Source organism: Erpetoichthys calabaricus, chromosome 3, assembly GCF_900747795.2.
Source record: "Erpetoichthys calabaricus chromosome 3, fErpCal1.3, whole genome shotgun sequence".
NCBI lineage: Eukaryota > Metazoa > Chordata > Cladistia > Polypteriformes > Polypteridae > Erpetoichthys > Erpetoichthys calabaricus.
The window spans coordinates 288,133,987-288,153,018 of NC_041396.2; the positions used below are offsets into that span (position 1 = coordinate 288,133,987).

Sequence of the window (19,032 nt, forward strand, 5' to 3'; positions counted from 1 at the left end):
ATATCTTTTTCATGATGATAGGAATGAAACCTTGTTATTAAACATGGGAACACGGTGGCGCAGTGCTTGTTCATGTCTCACGCAAGAGGCTTGCTGCGCCATGCGCAACCTTCAATTAAATAATTTATCACAGCAGTACTGTCTCTTTCAAACGTACTAACCTCCAATTCCTGTCCTTACTTTTCTTTCTCCAAAAACTCAATTGCCACACAATAAGCTCTGTAATAGACGTGAAGCCATTTGTAAGCTTAGAACTTCGATTCTTCAAACTTTTAAGGAACATTGAAATATCTTAGTAGTACGTGTTTAATTATTATATCCGTCTATCTTTCCAGTGTCGCGTCAGCACCAGCAAGAATACAGAGCAAGGCAGGAACAATTACTGAACTAGCTAGCGCTGCGGTACCGTGTCCTCACATGTTTAATTATAAACAATACAGATTATTTAAATGAAGTTAAAGTTTTATCTGTATAATATAATCAACATGTTTTGCTGCATTTCGTCTTAGAAATGAATACCGTCATCACATGTAAATACGCGCTTTATAAAGTGGCGCAGGTTGTGCAATATTATAACTGTAGTGCAAGTTTACAGTGGGGTAATTGTACTTATAAGTCCAAATATTTCTACAAGGAGCACTTGATGGACTGATTGAGTGTGTTTAGAGTTCTTGGGATGAAACTGTTTCTAAACCGCGAAGTCCGTACAGGGACTAAAGCGTTTGCTGTGGCTCAGGCAGCGTCTGCTTCATTCTGTATACCGATAATTCTCTTTCCGATCAGCTGCTGCTGTGATTTCCCACTCAGATACAGTGATATAAATACTCCGAGTGGTGCAGTGAGAGTAATGTGGAAAAAGATGATCTGCTGTGGCAACCCTTAACGGGATCAGCTGAAAGAACATGCAGTGAGAGTTACAACGCTAAAGCAGTTATGGTATTTGGAATACTATGGCTATTCCCTGGACCATTATGTTGCTGCAGGTTAATTACAATCAGATGCATTACACTAATAAACAATATGCAGTTAATTTCAGTGTATTTATAAAGCCGCGCCAGGAATGTGGATTTAAGAATGAAAGGGTGATCACACAGGAACAGTAGCACTGCTTTGACGCTGGGTGCCGCCAGTCTGCAAAACCGGGCGGATAAATTGCGTACGCCAAGGAATGAGTTACCGTGGAAATGTGCGTGGCTTTACGCCAAGTTTAGGTTTTATACATCGCGATTTGAGCGTGGAAACGTTCGTACGCAACATTTCTGTGCGTACGCACCGTTTATACATGAGGCCCCAGGAGTGATCGTGTCAACAATTTGGAAGATGCCTAAAGAGAAGGAACAAACTGGTGTGTTCAGTAACACCAGAATGTCTGGACAACCACAGAAGACAACTGTGCTGGATGATTGCAGAATTCTGTCCTTGGTAAAGAAGAACCAAATTCACGACAGTTAGCCAAACCAATGCCACTCTTCAGGAGGAACACCTATCATTGACAGTCTACAATCAAGAGAAGACTTCATGAAAGTAAAGACAGAGGGAGTACTAGAAGGTGCAAACCACTGGTAGACCTCAAGCATAGGAAGGAGAGATCAGACTTTGTCAGAAAGCATTTTTTCAAAAAATAGGTTTTAGAACAGGTTTCTTTGGACAAAGGAAACTCAGATCACTATGTACTAGAATGATGAATAGAGAAGAGTCTTCTTCTTTCGGCTTCTAGGTGTTGCCACAGTGGATCATTTTTTTCCTATCTCTTCTTTTCCTCTCCATCTTGCTCTGTCACACCCATCACCTGCATTTCCTCTCTCATCACATCCATCAGCCTTCTCTTAGGATTTCCTCTTTTCCTCTTACCTGGCAGCTCTATCCTTAGAACCCTTCTCTCATTATACCCCTCATCTCTCCTCTGCACGTGTCCAGACCAACGCAATCTCGCCTCTCTGACTTTGTCTCCCAACCGTCCAACTTGAGCTGACCCTCTAATGTCCTCATTTCTAATCCTATCCATCCTAGTCACACCCAATGCAAATCTTTGCATCTTTAACTCTGCTACCTCCAGCTCTGTCTCCTGCTTTCTGGTCTGTGCCACCGTCTCCAATCCATATAACATAGCTGGTCTCACTACCGTCCTATAGACCTTCCCTTTCACTCTTGCTGATATCCGTCTGTCATAAATCACTCCTGACATTCTTCTTCACCCAGTCCACCCTGACTGCACTCACTTTTTCACTTCTCTTCCGCAATCACCGTTACTCTGTACTGTTGATGGAGAGAGAAGAGTATGGAGAAAAAAAGGAACGGCTCATGATCTGATGAATACCACATCATCAGTGAAACATGGTAGAGGTAGAGATCATGCATGACTGCTAATGGCAGTCAGTCACTGGTGTTTATTGATGATATGACTGCTGGCATAAGTAGCAGGATGAATTCTGACGTGTACAGTGTGGCTATCCTGTCTGCTCAGATTTGGCCAAATGCTGCAAAACTGATGAGACGACTCTTCACAGTACAGATGGACAAAGTGCCAAAACATACTGTGACAGCAAACCAAGTGCTTTTCAAGTGGAAGATTCCACAATGGTCAAGTCAATGAACAGACTCTAACCCTAACTCAGCTGGACTCGCACTTCACTTACTGAAGACAAAATTGATGGCAGAAAGTCCAACGAACAAGCAGCGCCTGAAGAGACCTGCAATAAAGGCCTGGCAAAGCATCAGTAGGGTGGGAACGCAGCACTTGGAGAAGGCCGTGGGCTCAGACATTAGGGCAGTCATTGACTGGAAAGGATTAACAAACAAAGTATGGAAAATGATCATTATATTTATGATTACGGTAGTTTGTCCAAATGTTTTTGAGACCCTGAAAGTTGGAAGACCACATATAAAAATGGCGGACATTCCTAAACGGCTCATATGATATTTTTGATAAACCCCTTAAATTAAAACTTCAAGTCTGCACTTCAATCACATCTTGACTGCTTCATTTCAAACCCATTGATGGTGGTACAAAGAGCTAAAATTATGAAAATTGTGTCACTGTCCAAATACTTACTGTATGGACCTGACTGTAACTCCAAGATGGCTGAACTGCTGGTCATATGGCCACCAGGCAGGAAGGGGAGGGTCCAGAAAAGCACACAATGGAAGTGACGTCAGAGGTGGAATTGCGGTCAGACTTCCGTTCTGCAGTGGGAGGAGGACAGAAGGAATCAGCACACAGCGCCAACCCCTGCTTCGTCCGGCAGTAACTGCCATCACCAGAGCCCTTAAGCTGTTGCCCAAGCGCACACACGTGACAATCACCATGTTGCCTAAGTCTAGTAGGGTGTGTTTTATGTAGTGTCCTTTCCAAGATGCTTTAGAGCTGAACGTTTCCATGACCACTGGCAGGAGAAACCATTCTCTTAGGGTCTCGACTGATACGAGTGAGCGACTGATGGTGGAGGAACCAAAAACACATGACTTTTCTGTAGTACGTTTTCTGTACAGTCAGTACTGGTAGGTGAAGAAAATTGCTTGAAGGTTATAAAAAGTAATAATGAACAACTTGTTGGTTTGATGAGCAGCCGCATCATTCCTTTTGAACCTTTTTGTACAGTTGTGCAAATCTCTAATGATGCCCCCCCTCTCTCTCTTTCTCTCTTTTCCATTTTTAGGGGTCCTGGCTCTGTGGGCACTGATCACACACATCATGTATATCCAGGATTACTGGCGAACATGGCTGAAGGGCCTCAAGTTCTTCTTCTTCATCGGGGTTCTGTTTTCTGTCTTTGCTGTGGTGGCCTTCATCAGCTTCCTCACTATTGCCATCACCAAGCACCAGAGTGAGTTTTGCTTGTGCATATGTATACCACTCTGAATGGGTTAAGGCTGCCAATTATGTCATTTATGCTGTAATTTACGCTGTCTGTCAGCCAGGCACAACCACAGGCCAGACAATCCAATGCATAAAAAAGCAGAACAAGTCTGACGAACACGAGGAGACCAATCAGTCCATTTGTTGCTCGTCTATTTAGCTAATATCACAGCTGTTCCAACATCTCATCCAGATCCTTCTTGAATGTTGTCAGAGTTTCTGCTTCAACTCCATGACTTGGTAATTTGTTTCAGAGTCTTTGAGTAATGAAGTGCTTTCTGCGATGGCACTGTCTCACCCAGTTGACAAAAAATCTCTGTCCTCTGCCCAATATCAGAATGATGTCATTAACTGGACACGGTGCCCGACTCCATAGCTTCAATTGGGATCATCCTTAAGATTTCTTAGCTGTTAGAGGCTGGAAAACCAATGTCACGTGATCAGTAAGCACACATTATTGATAATATTCATAAATAATAACAATATGCAAAGTACATTTGAATATTGGCAACCATACACCCTGATTAAATGGTGATGTGTAGTTTCAGGTGGCAGACAGACTTCTTAATTATTTAAAATGTCTCCAGTTAAGGATCATTTGAGGTCAGATTTCTTCAGAATAGGCCGCATGCCTGTCTCAATACGGCTGCCAAGGTGTGCTGTCCTTTTCAGTTCATGGTGTGTGAGATGGTCATTCAGCAGTTGGTAAGAGAGAGAGTGAGGGAGGGAGTGAGCAAATTTATAGATTATCTGTCCAACCCCTACAGCCAATAGGACATCATGGTACTTAAAGGCTTCTGATACAAGCCAATTCCAACAAGCCATACTTCAGACCAATGGGGGAATAGAACACCAACACACCTGCCCTCCAAACCATGCGTTAAGGTAAAGCTTGGCAGTTAGGCAGCCTGGCTTTCCTGCGGAGGTTGACTGAGAGACTTTAGCAGAGAAATACTTGCCAAACTGGTTTAAGGCACTTCCTCCAACCCTGTCATAAAATTACAAAGAGACTCAGTGCTAAAAGGGGGGAAGGGGTTCTTAAACCATCAAACCATTGCTGTTATTATCTATAATGTAACACTAATATTACATTGCTTTGTCTAAGTTACAAATAAAGACATCTCATATATATGTTTCTCTTCTGGTTCGTCCTGCTGCCTCTTCAAAACCGGTCCCGCCCACACGCAGCCGACACAGCATTTCTCGATTGCTATTCGTCCTCTTCCAAACCCTTCCCCATGCTGCCTGCGACTCCTCACTTTCGAGAGCTCTAATATTTTTTGTGAGTTTTAGGACTTTTATTTCGTTCCACATCCTGTGTTTGTTGATGGAAGAGGCAACGGTGAGGGCTCGAGAACCGCGGAAGATAACAGGCAATATTTGGTGGAAATTAGGGATACTGTCGTTCATTTTATAACAAAGGCTTAGGAAACAACTGTCGCAGTATAACGAAAATAGGAAGGAGCGAAACGAATAGCAATGGTCGACAGAGTACCTTCCTGTAGCAGGCTACGGAAAAGACTCCCAGGCGCACACATGGCTGAAGTGAAAGGTCACGCGGTCAGGCTAGATACAGGGCGGTGACGTGACACCAATGGGTCATGAGAGAGGAGTGGGGAATGCGGTAGTCCGAAGGAGGAATAGGAATCGAGAAAAGCGGCGTGGGGGTGTATGGGAGGCCTCAGGCAGCGTGGAGAAGGGTTTGGAAAAACAGGAATAGGAATCGAGAAATGCCATGTCGGCTGTGTGTGGGCGGGACCGGTTTTGAAGAGGAGCCACAGGCAGCGTGGAGAAGGGTTTGGAAGAGGACGAATAGGAATCGAGAAATGCCGTGTCGGCTGCATGTGGGCGGGACCGCTTTTGAAGAGGAAGCAGGACGAACCACAAGAGAAATTTATATAAGAGATATTATTGAGTGCAAACTGATCGCTATCCAAAATTCTGAAACAATCTTCATTCACAGAATCTCTCTCCTTCCTTCCGACACCAATCTCCCTTTTAAATTTAAACGCACACAATTCCCACTCAGACTCGCCTTCTCCATGACTATCAACAAGTCCCAAAGACAAACATAATCTACAACAACCAGTCTTCAGCCATGGTCAGTTGTACGTGGCTTTTTCTAAGGGAAGATCTTTCGACTCATTATCTGTCATCTCCATCAAAACACCTATTCACAACTCCATCTTTCAAGAAGTATTTATTTCTTCTTGATTTCTGAATTCCTTTCTCACAGTTTTCCGTTCCTGTTCTTACACGGCCATATGCTACGGCGGGCATCAGATAGTACAAAATATTTATCAACTTGTATGCAAAATTTCACATCACAATAGATACCTGTAGATAGACAGACACTATATGATAGATAGATAGATAGATAGATAGATAGATAGATAGATAGATAGATAGATAGATAGATAGATAGATAGATAGATAGATAGATAGATAGATAGATAGATAGATAGATAGATAGATAGATAGATAACACAGAGGCCATGAGTTTGTAAGAAGGGTCAGAGTCGCCTCTGTTTACTGAGGAAGCTGAGGTTGTTTGGTGTATGCAGGCCACCCTACATATTTTCTTCCAGGCTGTAGCAGCCACTGCCATCTTCTATGCCATAGTGTGCTGGGGAAATGGCATTAGTGAAGGTGATGCGAACAGACAAAATAAACTGATAAAAAAGGCTATCTTGGGAGTCAGACTGGACTTACTGGAGGAAGTGGTAGATCATGAGGTCATTTAAGATGCTGCTGATTATCCTGGACAATGAATCTCATTCCCTATATGAAGAGCATCTTCACTAGCAGGCTGAGATAACTGCATTGTTCCTAGGAGCACCATTAATGGTTGTTTCTACTGTCAGCAATCAGGCTGTGTAGAGAGTGTCATCCCTCTTGTTTCCTTTGTGTCCTGAGCTGGCCTAGCAGCTGTCTGCCTTTATTCCAAGTGTGGACATTTGGTCTTCTCATGTATCTATCAGATGGTGGGGGGGGGGGGGGGGTGCTATTAGTAATCATCCGGTTTGATCCAATACACATGAAAACAGAATTGTATTGAAATAGGTGCCTCTTTCTCGTCCCACCCACTACAGACAGTAATAATAATAATAATGCATTTTATTTATAGGGCACTTTGCATTAGTAGTGAGTGGGTGGGGCTAGGCAAATGAGCTATAACTTTACAAGCCTCTCCTGTTTTGTAGGTGGGGACTGTAAAGGCTCATAAGATTTAAGAATGAGCCGAGGCCATCAGGCACAGTGATGCTTACTTTATATGGTGCCTTTGCATGAAAGTTACATAACTCGAGGTCCTAAATTTTCAGTTTGCAGTTTGCTATGAACCCATACATTCTGGATTCTAGCACGTTTTAGAATCAGCATCCTTGTCAGTGTAAGCTAAAGGAGTTAACTCCATTAGCTCTAGGTGCAAGGACAAGCTGTAAGTAGAGCGGAGTGTTTCCTGGTGAACCCTCACTCAGCCCTCTTTCCACTCCGCAGTTCCACACCACCATCACATTCCACACCCACCACAGTGGAAATCCTGCCGACTACACCAAATGTGCTGTCATGGGCTCACACACACACTGCAAGCCTTCTCAATTTGTAGATTCACACTGTGGTAACTGCCAGCCATGACCCCATAACCTCCGGATTCTAATGGCCTTCAGAATCACCCTCCTTGTCCACATGAGCCAATTGAGTAACTCCAATATCTCTGGACACAAAGCAGGGCAGAACCCTTCCTGTTGTTGTCACCTGGGCTCCATCTCTGTCACACAGTTCCCACTGTACTATACAGCTCACACCACGGCCATCAATTAAAGAGTCACAAGGCAGGGAGCCAACGGCGGGATTTAATTTCACATCTGGCTCTCATACCCGCAAAGCCACACTTGTTTGGATGGGGTAGGATTTATGGGTGTGAGACCACCTAATTGTTTTTAACATTTGCTTTTCAGGAATTACAGATCCAGCAAGCTACTACCTGTCTTGTGTGTGGAGCTTCATCTCCCTGAAATGGTCCTTCCTCCTGGCACTCTATGCCCATCGGTATCGCAAGGAGTTTGCTGACATCAGCATCCTGAGTGACTTCTGAACGTTTACTATTTTTTGGAAAGTGACAGCCCCCCCGCCACACCAAGAGGCATAAGCTGTCAAATTGGAGAAGGTGATTGGACTGGCAGCAGATTTAATTCTTTTACGTACTTTAAGGTTTTTAAACAGCACGAACAGTAGCAGGTGCCATCACTCTGTGGAGGTGGGCACAGGAGGCACAAGCAATGGCATGAGACTGAGTAAGGACAGAACTGAAGAGCACTAGGTGGTGCCATGGTGGATCTGTTCAGTTTCACTTTGCTCCTCCAGTCCTAGTCTAGACATCTCTTCCCTTTTCGTGTCACCATAATTGACATTATAAACCTCATTTTGCTGTCACCCCCATTGAGATTGTGCAGAGAGGTCCATATGGGAGGGGGGGGTCAGATCAACCAGCTCCTGAACCCAGAAGACACGTTTGATATTGTATTCTAACATTTGCATATCTATATCAAGAAGCCAGCTGGAACTTCAAATCCAAATGAAAATCCAGAATCCTCAATTTCCATGGAACCAACGCCAAGATAGAGAATAACAGTAATGGCGACCAAATGTTTACAAAATTTGATTCCCTTGTCTTCTGACAGAGATCAAGGAACCTGTGTAACCCCGTCTTGCCCAAAATCCTGACTAATGAGGACAATGAGAAAAATGGCAGCAGAATGTTACCTTAAGTACTTTTCAGATGGATTACTAAAAAACAAAATGGGAAGGATTCCAGCCTGGGTCAGGCAGATGCTCTGCTATTCCCAGTATGGACATTTGGTCTTCTATGTATCCAGCAAGGGGCGCTATTGGGAATCATCCAGTTTGATCCAATACACATGAAGTAGAAACAGAAGCTTATTAAAATACACTCCTCCTCCTCACCCCACCCACTACAGACAGAAAAGCAGTGAGTGGGTGGGGCTAGGCTAATGAGCTGGAACCTCATAAGCCACTCCCCTTTTTTTTTTTTCAGTCTTTAGTGGGTGGGGATAGGCTAATGAGCTGTAACCTCACAAGCCACTCCCTTTTTCCCAGTCTTTAGTGGGTGGGGATATGCTAATGCGCTGTAACCTCACAAGCCACTCTCTTTTTTTCAGTCTTTAGTGGGTGGGGACTGTAAAGGCTTATAAGGGATTTAAGAATTGAGACAAGGCCATCAGGCACTGTGATGCTTACTTTATATGAAAGTTGCATAACCAGAGATCCTACATTTTCATTTTGTAGGAATTTCAAAAATGGATCATCATCAGAATTAATGTAGAACCAGTTTGAAAAAGTAGGCCCCAGGGTCATGTGTCTATTTTCATAATCCATTAAAGGACATGGGTTCAAACCCTGGCTTCATTTCTTTGTAAAACTTGCACATTCTCCCCATTTTAGGGCAACTTACATTACTAACTGGCACTGCGTGATTCTACCGTGCCGCCATGTCTAGACTTGGTCCCTGCATTTTGTACCGTGTTGCCAGAATAAGCTTCAAATTTTTGTGATCATGAAAAATTAAAGGAAACCCTTGCTGGCTGGATAGTGGTCCACGATATTCATGGGGTGTCGTTTACATTTCATGTTTCAGTGTAGAAATACCCGTCTTAATTTGGGCATCACAATGGCAGTCCCACAAGGATCCTGCCTGTAATGCTGGCAATAGGATGAGTGGTTCAAAATAACCAGGCTGCACAGCATGAAGGGCGTGTAGATTTGGTAGCTTGTTTGATTGATGCCCGTACCTTGGCAGAGGAATTTGTAATGACTGTATGTTTAGCAGAGGCCTCCATCCAAGGGGCTTTACAAGTTACAGTTGGACCCAAGCAAATAGAGGTCACATAGGAGGACTGATATGGCAGCCTTAAGGTGTTTCAGTCCAAAGCCCTAAGCACTAATTCATAAAGTCTGGCAACTCCCCAATTCTGTGGATAATGAGAGAGCAGTCGGGTACAAGTGAAGGGGGTATCTTCCAAAAAAAAAAGTTTTCTTCCATCACTGTGAAAGGCGCTATATAAACCTGAGATTAAAAATGCAGCCAACATAAAGATCTGGCTGTTCATTTGTATTATTGTATACTCTCTGAAGTAAGGATAATGTCTTTATGAACTTTGTGTTTTTTTGCCCATTAAAGTGATATTTTTAAAATTCCAACAACTGGAAATTTTAAATAAAAAGAAAATACTAATCAGTCAAACCCTGCTGCTTTGAATTGGGAGAAGTGGGTTCAGAAAAGGAATGGACATTGGGCCACATTAGCTGCTTGAGTATGAAACACAAAATCCAACTCACCCACCACATCATCTCATCTCCTCTGCGTAACCTCAAGGCCTCCTCATTCATCTCAGCCACCTCTGAATGTTAAATAAGGGGACTGCTCCGAGCCTGGCTCCCTCCTCCTGACAGCTCCATCACTTTGTCTCAGGACCTCCCAAAGCGATGATCCACCTCTGAAACGCCATTCAGTTTGCTGTGCTGCTGGGCATTCCAACCGATTCTCCTTCTTTTCTTTAACACTGGATGGACCCGATTCTGCTCTCCCACTCAACTTTTGTCCTTCTCTTTGTAGGTAATCAACTTATTTATATACTGCTCAAAAAATGAAAGGACCCCTTTTTTAATAAGAGTATAGCGTCAGGTCAGTGAAACTTGTGGGCTTATTGATCTGATCAGTTAAGTAGCAGAGGGGCTTGTTCATCAGTTTCAGCTGCTTTGGTGTTCATGAAATTAATAAGAGGTGCACTAGAGGGGCAACAATGAGGCGACCCCCAAAACAGGAATGAATGGTTTAACAGGTGGAAGGAGGCCACTGACTGTTTTGTCTTGGTAGAGTAATATATATATATTGCTCTACTTTCCCTATTGTATCTATACTAATAAAAGGCAAAGCCCTCACTGACTCACTCACTCACTGACTGACTCACTCACTCATCACTAATTCTCCAACTTCCCGTGTAGGTGGAAGGCTGAAATTTGGCAGGCTCATTCCTTACAGCTTACTTACAAAAGTTAGGCAGGTTTCATTTCGAAATTCTACGCGTAACGGTCATAACTGGAACCTCTTTTTTGTCCATATACTGTAATAGACTGCAGCTCGATGGCCATGGGAGGTGGAGTTGCGTATTGCATCATCACGCCTCCCACGTAATCACGTGAACTGACGTAGAAAACAAGGAAGAGCGCTGAAGAAAACATTCATTACACAATTGAGAAGGCAGCGAAACAATAAGAAGCGAGCGAGTGACGCATACAAGCATATTCATAAGTGCAGCTACTGCGGAAACAAAGCACGGTGTAAACTGTAAGTTTAAATTAAGTTTATAGAAACGCTCCCGCTGCCGTTTGCAATACCATATTCGCGACATACAAGTTTAATGAGAAGACACGAGGTTTAAACAAGACTTTGGATCACTTTGTAACAGAGTTAAAATTGCTGTAGCGGGAAACTTTTAAGTGCCGGGTCTTAGCTAACATTAAATAAAGCCGTGGACATCGCAACATCACACAAGAGAGCGGCTCACGTGAAGTGACTGAACGCAGCACGAGTGATCACTTCGATGAATCAAACCTGTTCAAAAAAACACATTACACAATTGATAATGTAGGAAAAGAATAGGAAGCGACTGACGCATACAGACATATTCATGAGTGCAGGTACTTCGGAAACAAAGCACCGTGTAAACCTAAAGTTTAAATTAAGTTCATAGACCTTTAAAAGGTTGCCATTGATTTGAGGCAAGATTGCTTTTCTCCTGTACAACTATACGTTGCATTCTCAACAGTAAGCTTGCACGGCTTGGTCATGTTACAACCGGAGTGCTGAACTGACAACGTGGTATACAAAGAGAACTATAACAATTGTAATAAACGAACAATAAAACAGCAGAGATATGTATATATGTATATATATGTATATGTAGATATGTGTACTCTACTTCTCCGCTGCGAAGCGCGGGTATTTTGCTAGTTATTAATATGTAGTGTTAGAATGCCTAATCTCACAGACATACCACTGTTTATAAGGTTTTATTGTATATAACTTCCCTTCTGTATCTATAACCCCAAGCAATTAGATGTAGTAAAAAGACAAGCAGAAGTTAAGTTACACATAAAATAATGTATTACTGATAATATTCATAACTAATAACAAAATGCAAAGTACTTTTGAATATTGGCAACCATACAACCTGATTAAATGATGATATGTAGTTCAGGAGGCACACAGTCTTCTGGTTACTTAAATGTCTCTAGTTAAGGCATCATTGGTGCTCAGCTTTCAGCCACATGTCTGTTCAAAATGGCTGCTGAGCTGTGCTCTTCATTGTGCTGTCTTCATCATCACAGGTTAGCAAGAGAGAGAGTGTGAGGTTAAACACATACATTTATAGATGTTCTGTGCAACCCCTAGAGCCAATAGGACATCATGAAAGTTAAAGGCCTCTGAACCAAGCCAATACCAAACAGCCATACCTCAGACCATTGGGGGAATAGAACATCTTAACACCTGTCCCCAAACCATATGTTAAAGTACACCTTAGCCTACTTGCGGGGGGGTAGAAATGACTTTACCAAAGAAACACTCGGCAAACTGGTTTAAGACACATCCCCCAAATCCTGTCGTAAAATTCAAACAGATCCATTCCTAAGGGGGGGGGGGGGGCTAAACACTAAATTACATTGCTTTGCCTAAATTACAAATAAAGACATACAAAATATTCATCAAGTTATATGTAAAATCTCACATCACAACACTGACATTTTTCCTTTATCTGTTTTGTCTCTCGTTTTGCATTTGGCTATGGTCAGTGTCACTACTGGTAGCATGAGGCCATACCTGGACCCTACAGAGGTGGCACAGGTAGTCCAACTTCTCCAGGATGGCAGGCACATCAATACGTGCCATTGCCAGGTTTGCAGTGACTCCCAGCACAGTCTCAAGGGTATGGAGGAGATTCCAGGAGACAGGCAGTTACTCTAGGAGAGCTGGACAGGGCCCCTCGTAGAAGGTCCTTAACCCATCAGCAGGACTGGAGGAACAGGATGAGCACTTCCAGAACCTGCAAAATGACCTCCAGCAGGCCACTGGTGTGAATGTCTCTGACCAAACAATCAGAAACAGACTTCATGAGGGTGGCCTGAGGGCCCGATGTCCTCTAGTGGCCCCTGTGCTCACTGCCCGCCTGGCACCGTGGAGCTCGATTGGCATTTGCCATAGAATACCAGAATTGTCAGGTTCACCACTGGCGGGCGCCCTGTACATTTCACAAATGAGAGCAGGTTCACCCTGAGCACATGTGACACACGTGAAAGGGTCTGGATGAGCCATGGAGAACGTTATGCTGCCTGTAACATCATTCAACATGACCAGTTTGGTGGTGGGTCAGTGATGGTCTGGGGAGGCATATCCATGGAGGGACACACAGACCTCTACAGGCTAGACAACAGCACCTTGACTGCCATTAGGTATTGGGATGAAATCCTTGGACCCATTGTCAGACCCTATGATGGTGCAGTGGCTTCTGGGTTCCTTCTGGTGTACGACAATGCCCGGCCTCATGTGGCGAGAGGATGAAGGAATTGATACCTTTGACTGACCCCCACACTCACTCGCATGATCTCAATTCAACAGAAGCCCTCTGGGTGGGACAGCAGTTTCTATTTTTCTAAGGGTACAAACAAATGTGTCCAGGCCATGGGAGAATATCTTTGTAGTGTGATGGAATTGGGTCATCAGCAAGCCACAAACACCAACACACGAACCCAGAGAGAGTCCCGGGTTCAAATAATGGAAGGTTTACTCCACATAGCTGCCAAAGTACAAACACGGGTTTTCTTTCTCTCTCCACGTTTCTCTCTACTCACCACCTCGCTGCCCTCCTCCAGTCGAGTGATGCCTTCCCTCCTCCCAGCTCCGACCTGCCTGAATAAGGGAGTGTGGTCCCTTTTATTAAAGACCCGGGAGTACTTCTGGTGCCAGGGCTACTGCCCGATGGAATTATTTCCAGGTCATGCACAAGTCCCATTTATTAGGGAGCACATCTCCCTGCAACGCCTCCAGGGCGCCAGGGGTGTGTTGCCATTCTACACTTCCCAGCATGCCCTACTGCTTCCGTACTGGGCACCAATACCCAGGGCTGCTACCATCTAGCACCTTGGGGGAATAAAGAGTCCCCAGCAACATCTTCTGGTGGGCTATTTGGCCATCTGCTGACTTGCGGGTCTGACTCCTTCCTGGTCAGGATGCCCATCTGCCTGCTTGGAGCCCCCCTTTTCTGGTCTGGATGCCCGTCCAACCCGTTGTATTTACAGTAGATTAAGCAATGCTTGATCTCTTATCACTCTTTGCTTTACATCGATGACGTGTCAAAGGCATGCAGGAGGAGACGGTCGCGTTTCGTGTCGTCACTTTTCAGGGGGCTGCAAAGCCAATCAGTAAGTCCTTAGTAAGAACTCAGTAAACGTCGATTAACTCAGGGTCCATCATTCATATCTAGATAACCTTTGGTTTTTGTGGCTTAATTTTTTGATGTTTTTTACTGTCAGGGAGATCATTGAAAATTCAATGTTACAACTTAAAGCAATTGGAGGCGTGAGATGCTGATGCACTGGTTCTCCTCTGTTTCCGGTGAAGTAGCTGGAAAGATTTCATGAAGAAGAAATAATGTGCTGATGCCAAGGTTTCTGCCCACACCAAGCTGGATTTCACGCCCCACGCGTGTGGAAACAGCTCCAGGCCCAGTGGTCCTACCTGTGCACCCAGTCTGCTGATGTTTCAGCCTCCTGTACTGGGGATCTGTTTGCCATCACTAGCAACTATCAGAGGCGAAAAAGCCGATGTAATCATTGTTAAGGGACAATTCAAAAAGTAAACTAATTCTTAGTTGATGGTACTCGGAATGTTTCTCTCTTTGACAAGTTTGTGTAGTCGCCAGATCTTTTCGATGGGAGGTTTTGAAATGTTAACACTTTGTGTAGACACTTGCTAGTATCGGGTTGGGCCCCCTTTTACCTTCAGAACTGCTGTAATTCTTCATTGCATAGATTCATCAAGATGCTGGAAACATTCCTGAGGGATTGTGGTCCATATGGACATGACAGCATCACGCAGTTGCTGCAGATTTGTCAGCTGCACATCCATGATGCGAATCTCCCACTCCACCATATCCTAAAGGTGTTGGATTGAGATCTGGTGACTGCAGAGACCATTTGAGTCCAGTGAACTCATTATCATGGTCAAGAAACAGTTTGAGACGATCTGACGTGGCGAGTCATCCTGTAGATGGGGACACTGCGGTGATAAAGGGATGGAGGTGGTCAGCAACAATGCTCAAGTAGACTGTGACATTTAAACAAAGCTCATTTGGTACTAAGGGGCCCAAAGGGTGCCAGGAAAATATCATCCACACCATTACACCACCACCAGCAGCTTGAGCCTTTAATGCAAGGCAGGATGGATCCCTGCTTTCATGTTGTTGATGACCAATTCTGACCCAAACATCTGAATGTCGTAGCAGAAATTGAGACTCAGCAAACCAGGCAACGCTTCTCCAATCTTCTGTTGTCCAATTTTGGTGAGCCTGTGTGGATTGTAGTCTCAGTTGCCTGTTCTTAGCTGTCAGGAGTAACACTTGGTGTGGTCTCCTGCTGCCGCAGCCCACCTGCTTCAAGGTTTGACATGTTGTCCATTCAGAGATGCTCTTCTGCACACCTCAGTTGTAATGAGGGCTTATTTGAGTTACTGTTGCCTTTCCACCAGCTCACACCAGTCTGGCCATTCTCCTCTGACCTCTGGCATTAACAAGGCATTTTAGCTCACTGGGTATTTTCCCTTTTTTTTTTCTCTGTAAACCCTAGAGATGTTGTGCATGGAAATCCCAGCAGATCAACAGTTTCTGAAATACTCAGACCAGCCCGTCTTGCGCCAACAACCATGGCATATTCAAAGTCACTTCAATCTCCACTCTTCTTCCCCATTCTGACGCTCCGTTTGAACTTCAGCTGGTCATCCTGACAATGTCTATCGGCCAAAATGCATTGAGTTGCTGCCCTGTGATTGGCTGATTAGATGTTTGCGTAAACAAGCAGTTGAGCAGATGTACCTAATAAAGTGGCCAGTGAGTGTATTTGAGATGTCTCAGTGAAAACTGAACTGTCTTGACACATTCATTTCCAGAATCCATGTGCCAGATTACTATAGAATTTCTCCAGAGGAGGCCGAGTTGTTCCATGCAGCCTGGCAGACACACAGACAGGGCTACTGCAGTAGGTGCTTCTCACTTGTATGCCAACACATCTAAAAGGAGTAAAACACATAATACATTAGAATTAAAGGATTAAAAAGAAATAAATAAAGACAAAAGTAACACAAGCTAAGAGGAATGCCTGACAGTTAACAGCCATAAAAATACCAATACAACCTTCTTAATAAAAGGATAATCATCTGTGTGTCCATCCAGTTGCTAAGTCTCTGTCATTCCAACAGATGATGTATCACAAACTTTTTAGTAATAAAATGCATCGCGTTTGTCATTCTAACAGATGGCACATCACAAACATTAAGACTGCTTTTACTAATCCCATACAAACAGCATAAAACAGAGACATATGCATTGCATTTGTCATTCCAACAGATGGCACATCACAAACATTAACACTGCTTTTACAAATCCCATACAAATGGCATATAACAGAGACATATGCATTGCATTTGTCATTCCAACAGATGGCACATCACAAACATTAACACTGCTTTTACAAATCCCACACAAATGGCATATAACAGAGACATATGCGTTGGCATTTGTCATTCCCACAGATGGCACATCACAAACATTAACACTGCTTTTACAAATCCCATACAAATGGCATATAACAGAGACATATGCGTTGCATTTGTCATTCCAACAGATGGCACATCACATTAACACTGCTTTTACTAATCCCATACAAATGGCATAACAGAGACATATGCGTTGCATTTGTCATTCCAACCGATGGCACATCACAAACATTAACACTGCTTTTACAAATCCCATACAAATGGCATATAACAGAGACATATGTATTGCATTTGTCATACCAACAGATGGCACAACACAAACATTAACACTGCTTTAACAAATCCCACACAAATGGCATATAAAAGAGATATATGCATTGCATTTGTCATTCCAACAGATGGCACATCACAAACATTAACATTGCTTTTACTAATCCCATACAAATAGCATATAACAGAGACATATGCGTTGCATTTGTCATTCCAACAGATCACAAACAAAGTTACGCATTTTATTACAATAAATGTCTGTGATGCACCATCTGTTGGAATGACAAATGCAATACATTTGATTAGTTCATGAATTAAAAAATACATTCTAACAGATGGTTCACTGCAAACGTTAACACTGAAATCTAGATTGATTATGTAGACTGCAGCATGTCTTAGACGGGCAGCACAGTTACAGTAGTTCATTATAATGGAAGGATGTGTCAGTGTGTCATTCCAACAGGTGGTACATCAGAAACATTCATAGTAATGTAATTTCTTACCTCAAATGTTTGTGATAAGCTGCCACAACATGCTGAGTCAACTGAGCACATCTTCACACGTGCCGTATACAGAGGCCCACAGCAAAAAAAATCCACAGCAAAATTTCTTGTCGATCAGCACATTTGCAGTGGGACACGTGTGTATTCCCAGCCTCATGCTGTCACTATTGTTTTGCTGTGTGCACAATAAAAGATAAGGCAATAGCATTAAGATTTATTTATTTGGCAGATGCCTTTATCCAAGGTTGACTTTTGAGATACAGTTGGTCACATTCCTTTTGTTTTCCAATTGGGGGACCAGACAGGTCATGTGACTTGCTCAGGGTCACACTGTGGTGTCAGTACTGGGATTTGAACCCACAACCTCAGGGCTTGATGTCTAAAGCCTTAACTACTATAATGAGAATGTGCCAGTTTGTAATTTTTCAATCCAGTATGCCCAAAAGTCGGCATTCAGCGACATCTGCTGGGCTAAATAGGCAAAACACAGCAGAGTTTGAGGTGGACTGGAAAATCTGAATAAGCACTACAGGCAAAAATGTGGCCACCCTCAGTCTGGTGGTCTCTGGGGGATTACGCATGCAGAATGTGTAACAAATGAAGCGAAAAATGAATTTTTGAAATTAAAATTCTGGACCATTTAAATTTTAGACTTCAAAAAATATTTCAACTCATCGGGATGTAATTCTGAGCAGTCAAGAAAAGACATTAAGACATTTTAGGTTTTGTCTCTTTTTGATCCTGCTTTCTTTTTTTTTTAATTTCTGATTTTTTTTTCTTTTCATCTTTTTTTTTTCTATTTTGACTATGAATTTATTTGTTGTGAAAGTTTGACTTGATTGTATAGAATTAAAAGACGTTAAACATTCAAACGCCTCGCTACAGGTGGCTTCAATTACCAGTCCGTTGTTATGTGTCCAAAACGCCAGCAGAGGGAGCCAGAGGACTTCACTGCTGTGTTACTTAGGCCGCCGTCATAAGGCTGGCATCCCATCTGACTGTGGTCATCCTGCCCCACTGGACTGGGCAATCTGAAAAGTAGGAGGGCACAGAAATGAAGATTAAAGGTGAAAGGGGGGGATTCACGATAAGGACCACATCTCATTACAAAGTGCTGCAAACTAATAGAAAATGTAAATATAATACAATACACTTTATTTTTGTATAGCCCAAAATCACACAAGGAGTGCCCTGCCTCTTGACAGCCCCCCAGCCTTGACTCTCTAAGAAGCCCTTGTAGGGGAAAAAAATGGAAGAAACCCCTGCAAAGGCAATTCAAAACAAGACCCCTTTCCAGGTAGGTTGGGCATGCAGTGGGTGTCAATAAAAAAAGGGGGTCAGTACAATAGAAATGTGACCATGGCTAGGTGGTAGCACTCCTGCCTGCGCTTCAAGTTTGCATGTTCTCCACGTGTCCATGTGGGTGTCCTCCCCCCACAGTCATGCGATGCCAAATCGGCCCCTCATCTGTGTGTTTGTGATGGACTTGGCACTCTGTTGAGGGTTTGTTCCTGATTTAATAATTCGGATGAGTAAATGTGAGCAGAAGGAGAGCACGT

General features: G+C 43.4%; 1 protein-coding gene across 2 annotated transcripts in view; it reads left to right on the top strand.

Moving 5' to 3' along the window:
• slc48a1a (solute carrier family 48 member 1a) overlaps nt 1-19,032 on the top strand; it is a 1,064,469-nt gene that overhangs the window by 44,676 nt on the left and 1,000,761 nt on the right. Inside the window, exons 2-3 of one of the 2 annotated variants that reach the window (XR_007934366.1) lie at nt 3,657-3,824; nt 7,816-9,397. Coding sequence is in view for 1 of the 2 variants with exons in the window: in XM_028792697.2 (XP_028648530.1) it covers nt 3,657-3,824; nt 7,816-7,952 (305 nt within the window). In the remaining variant the exon portion in view is untranslated. Of the gene's footprint in view, nt 1-3,656; nt 3,825-7,815; nt 10,119-19,032 lie in introns of those variants that run through there. The other variant, XM_028792697.2, reaches the window with a different exon arrangement.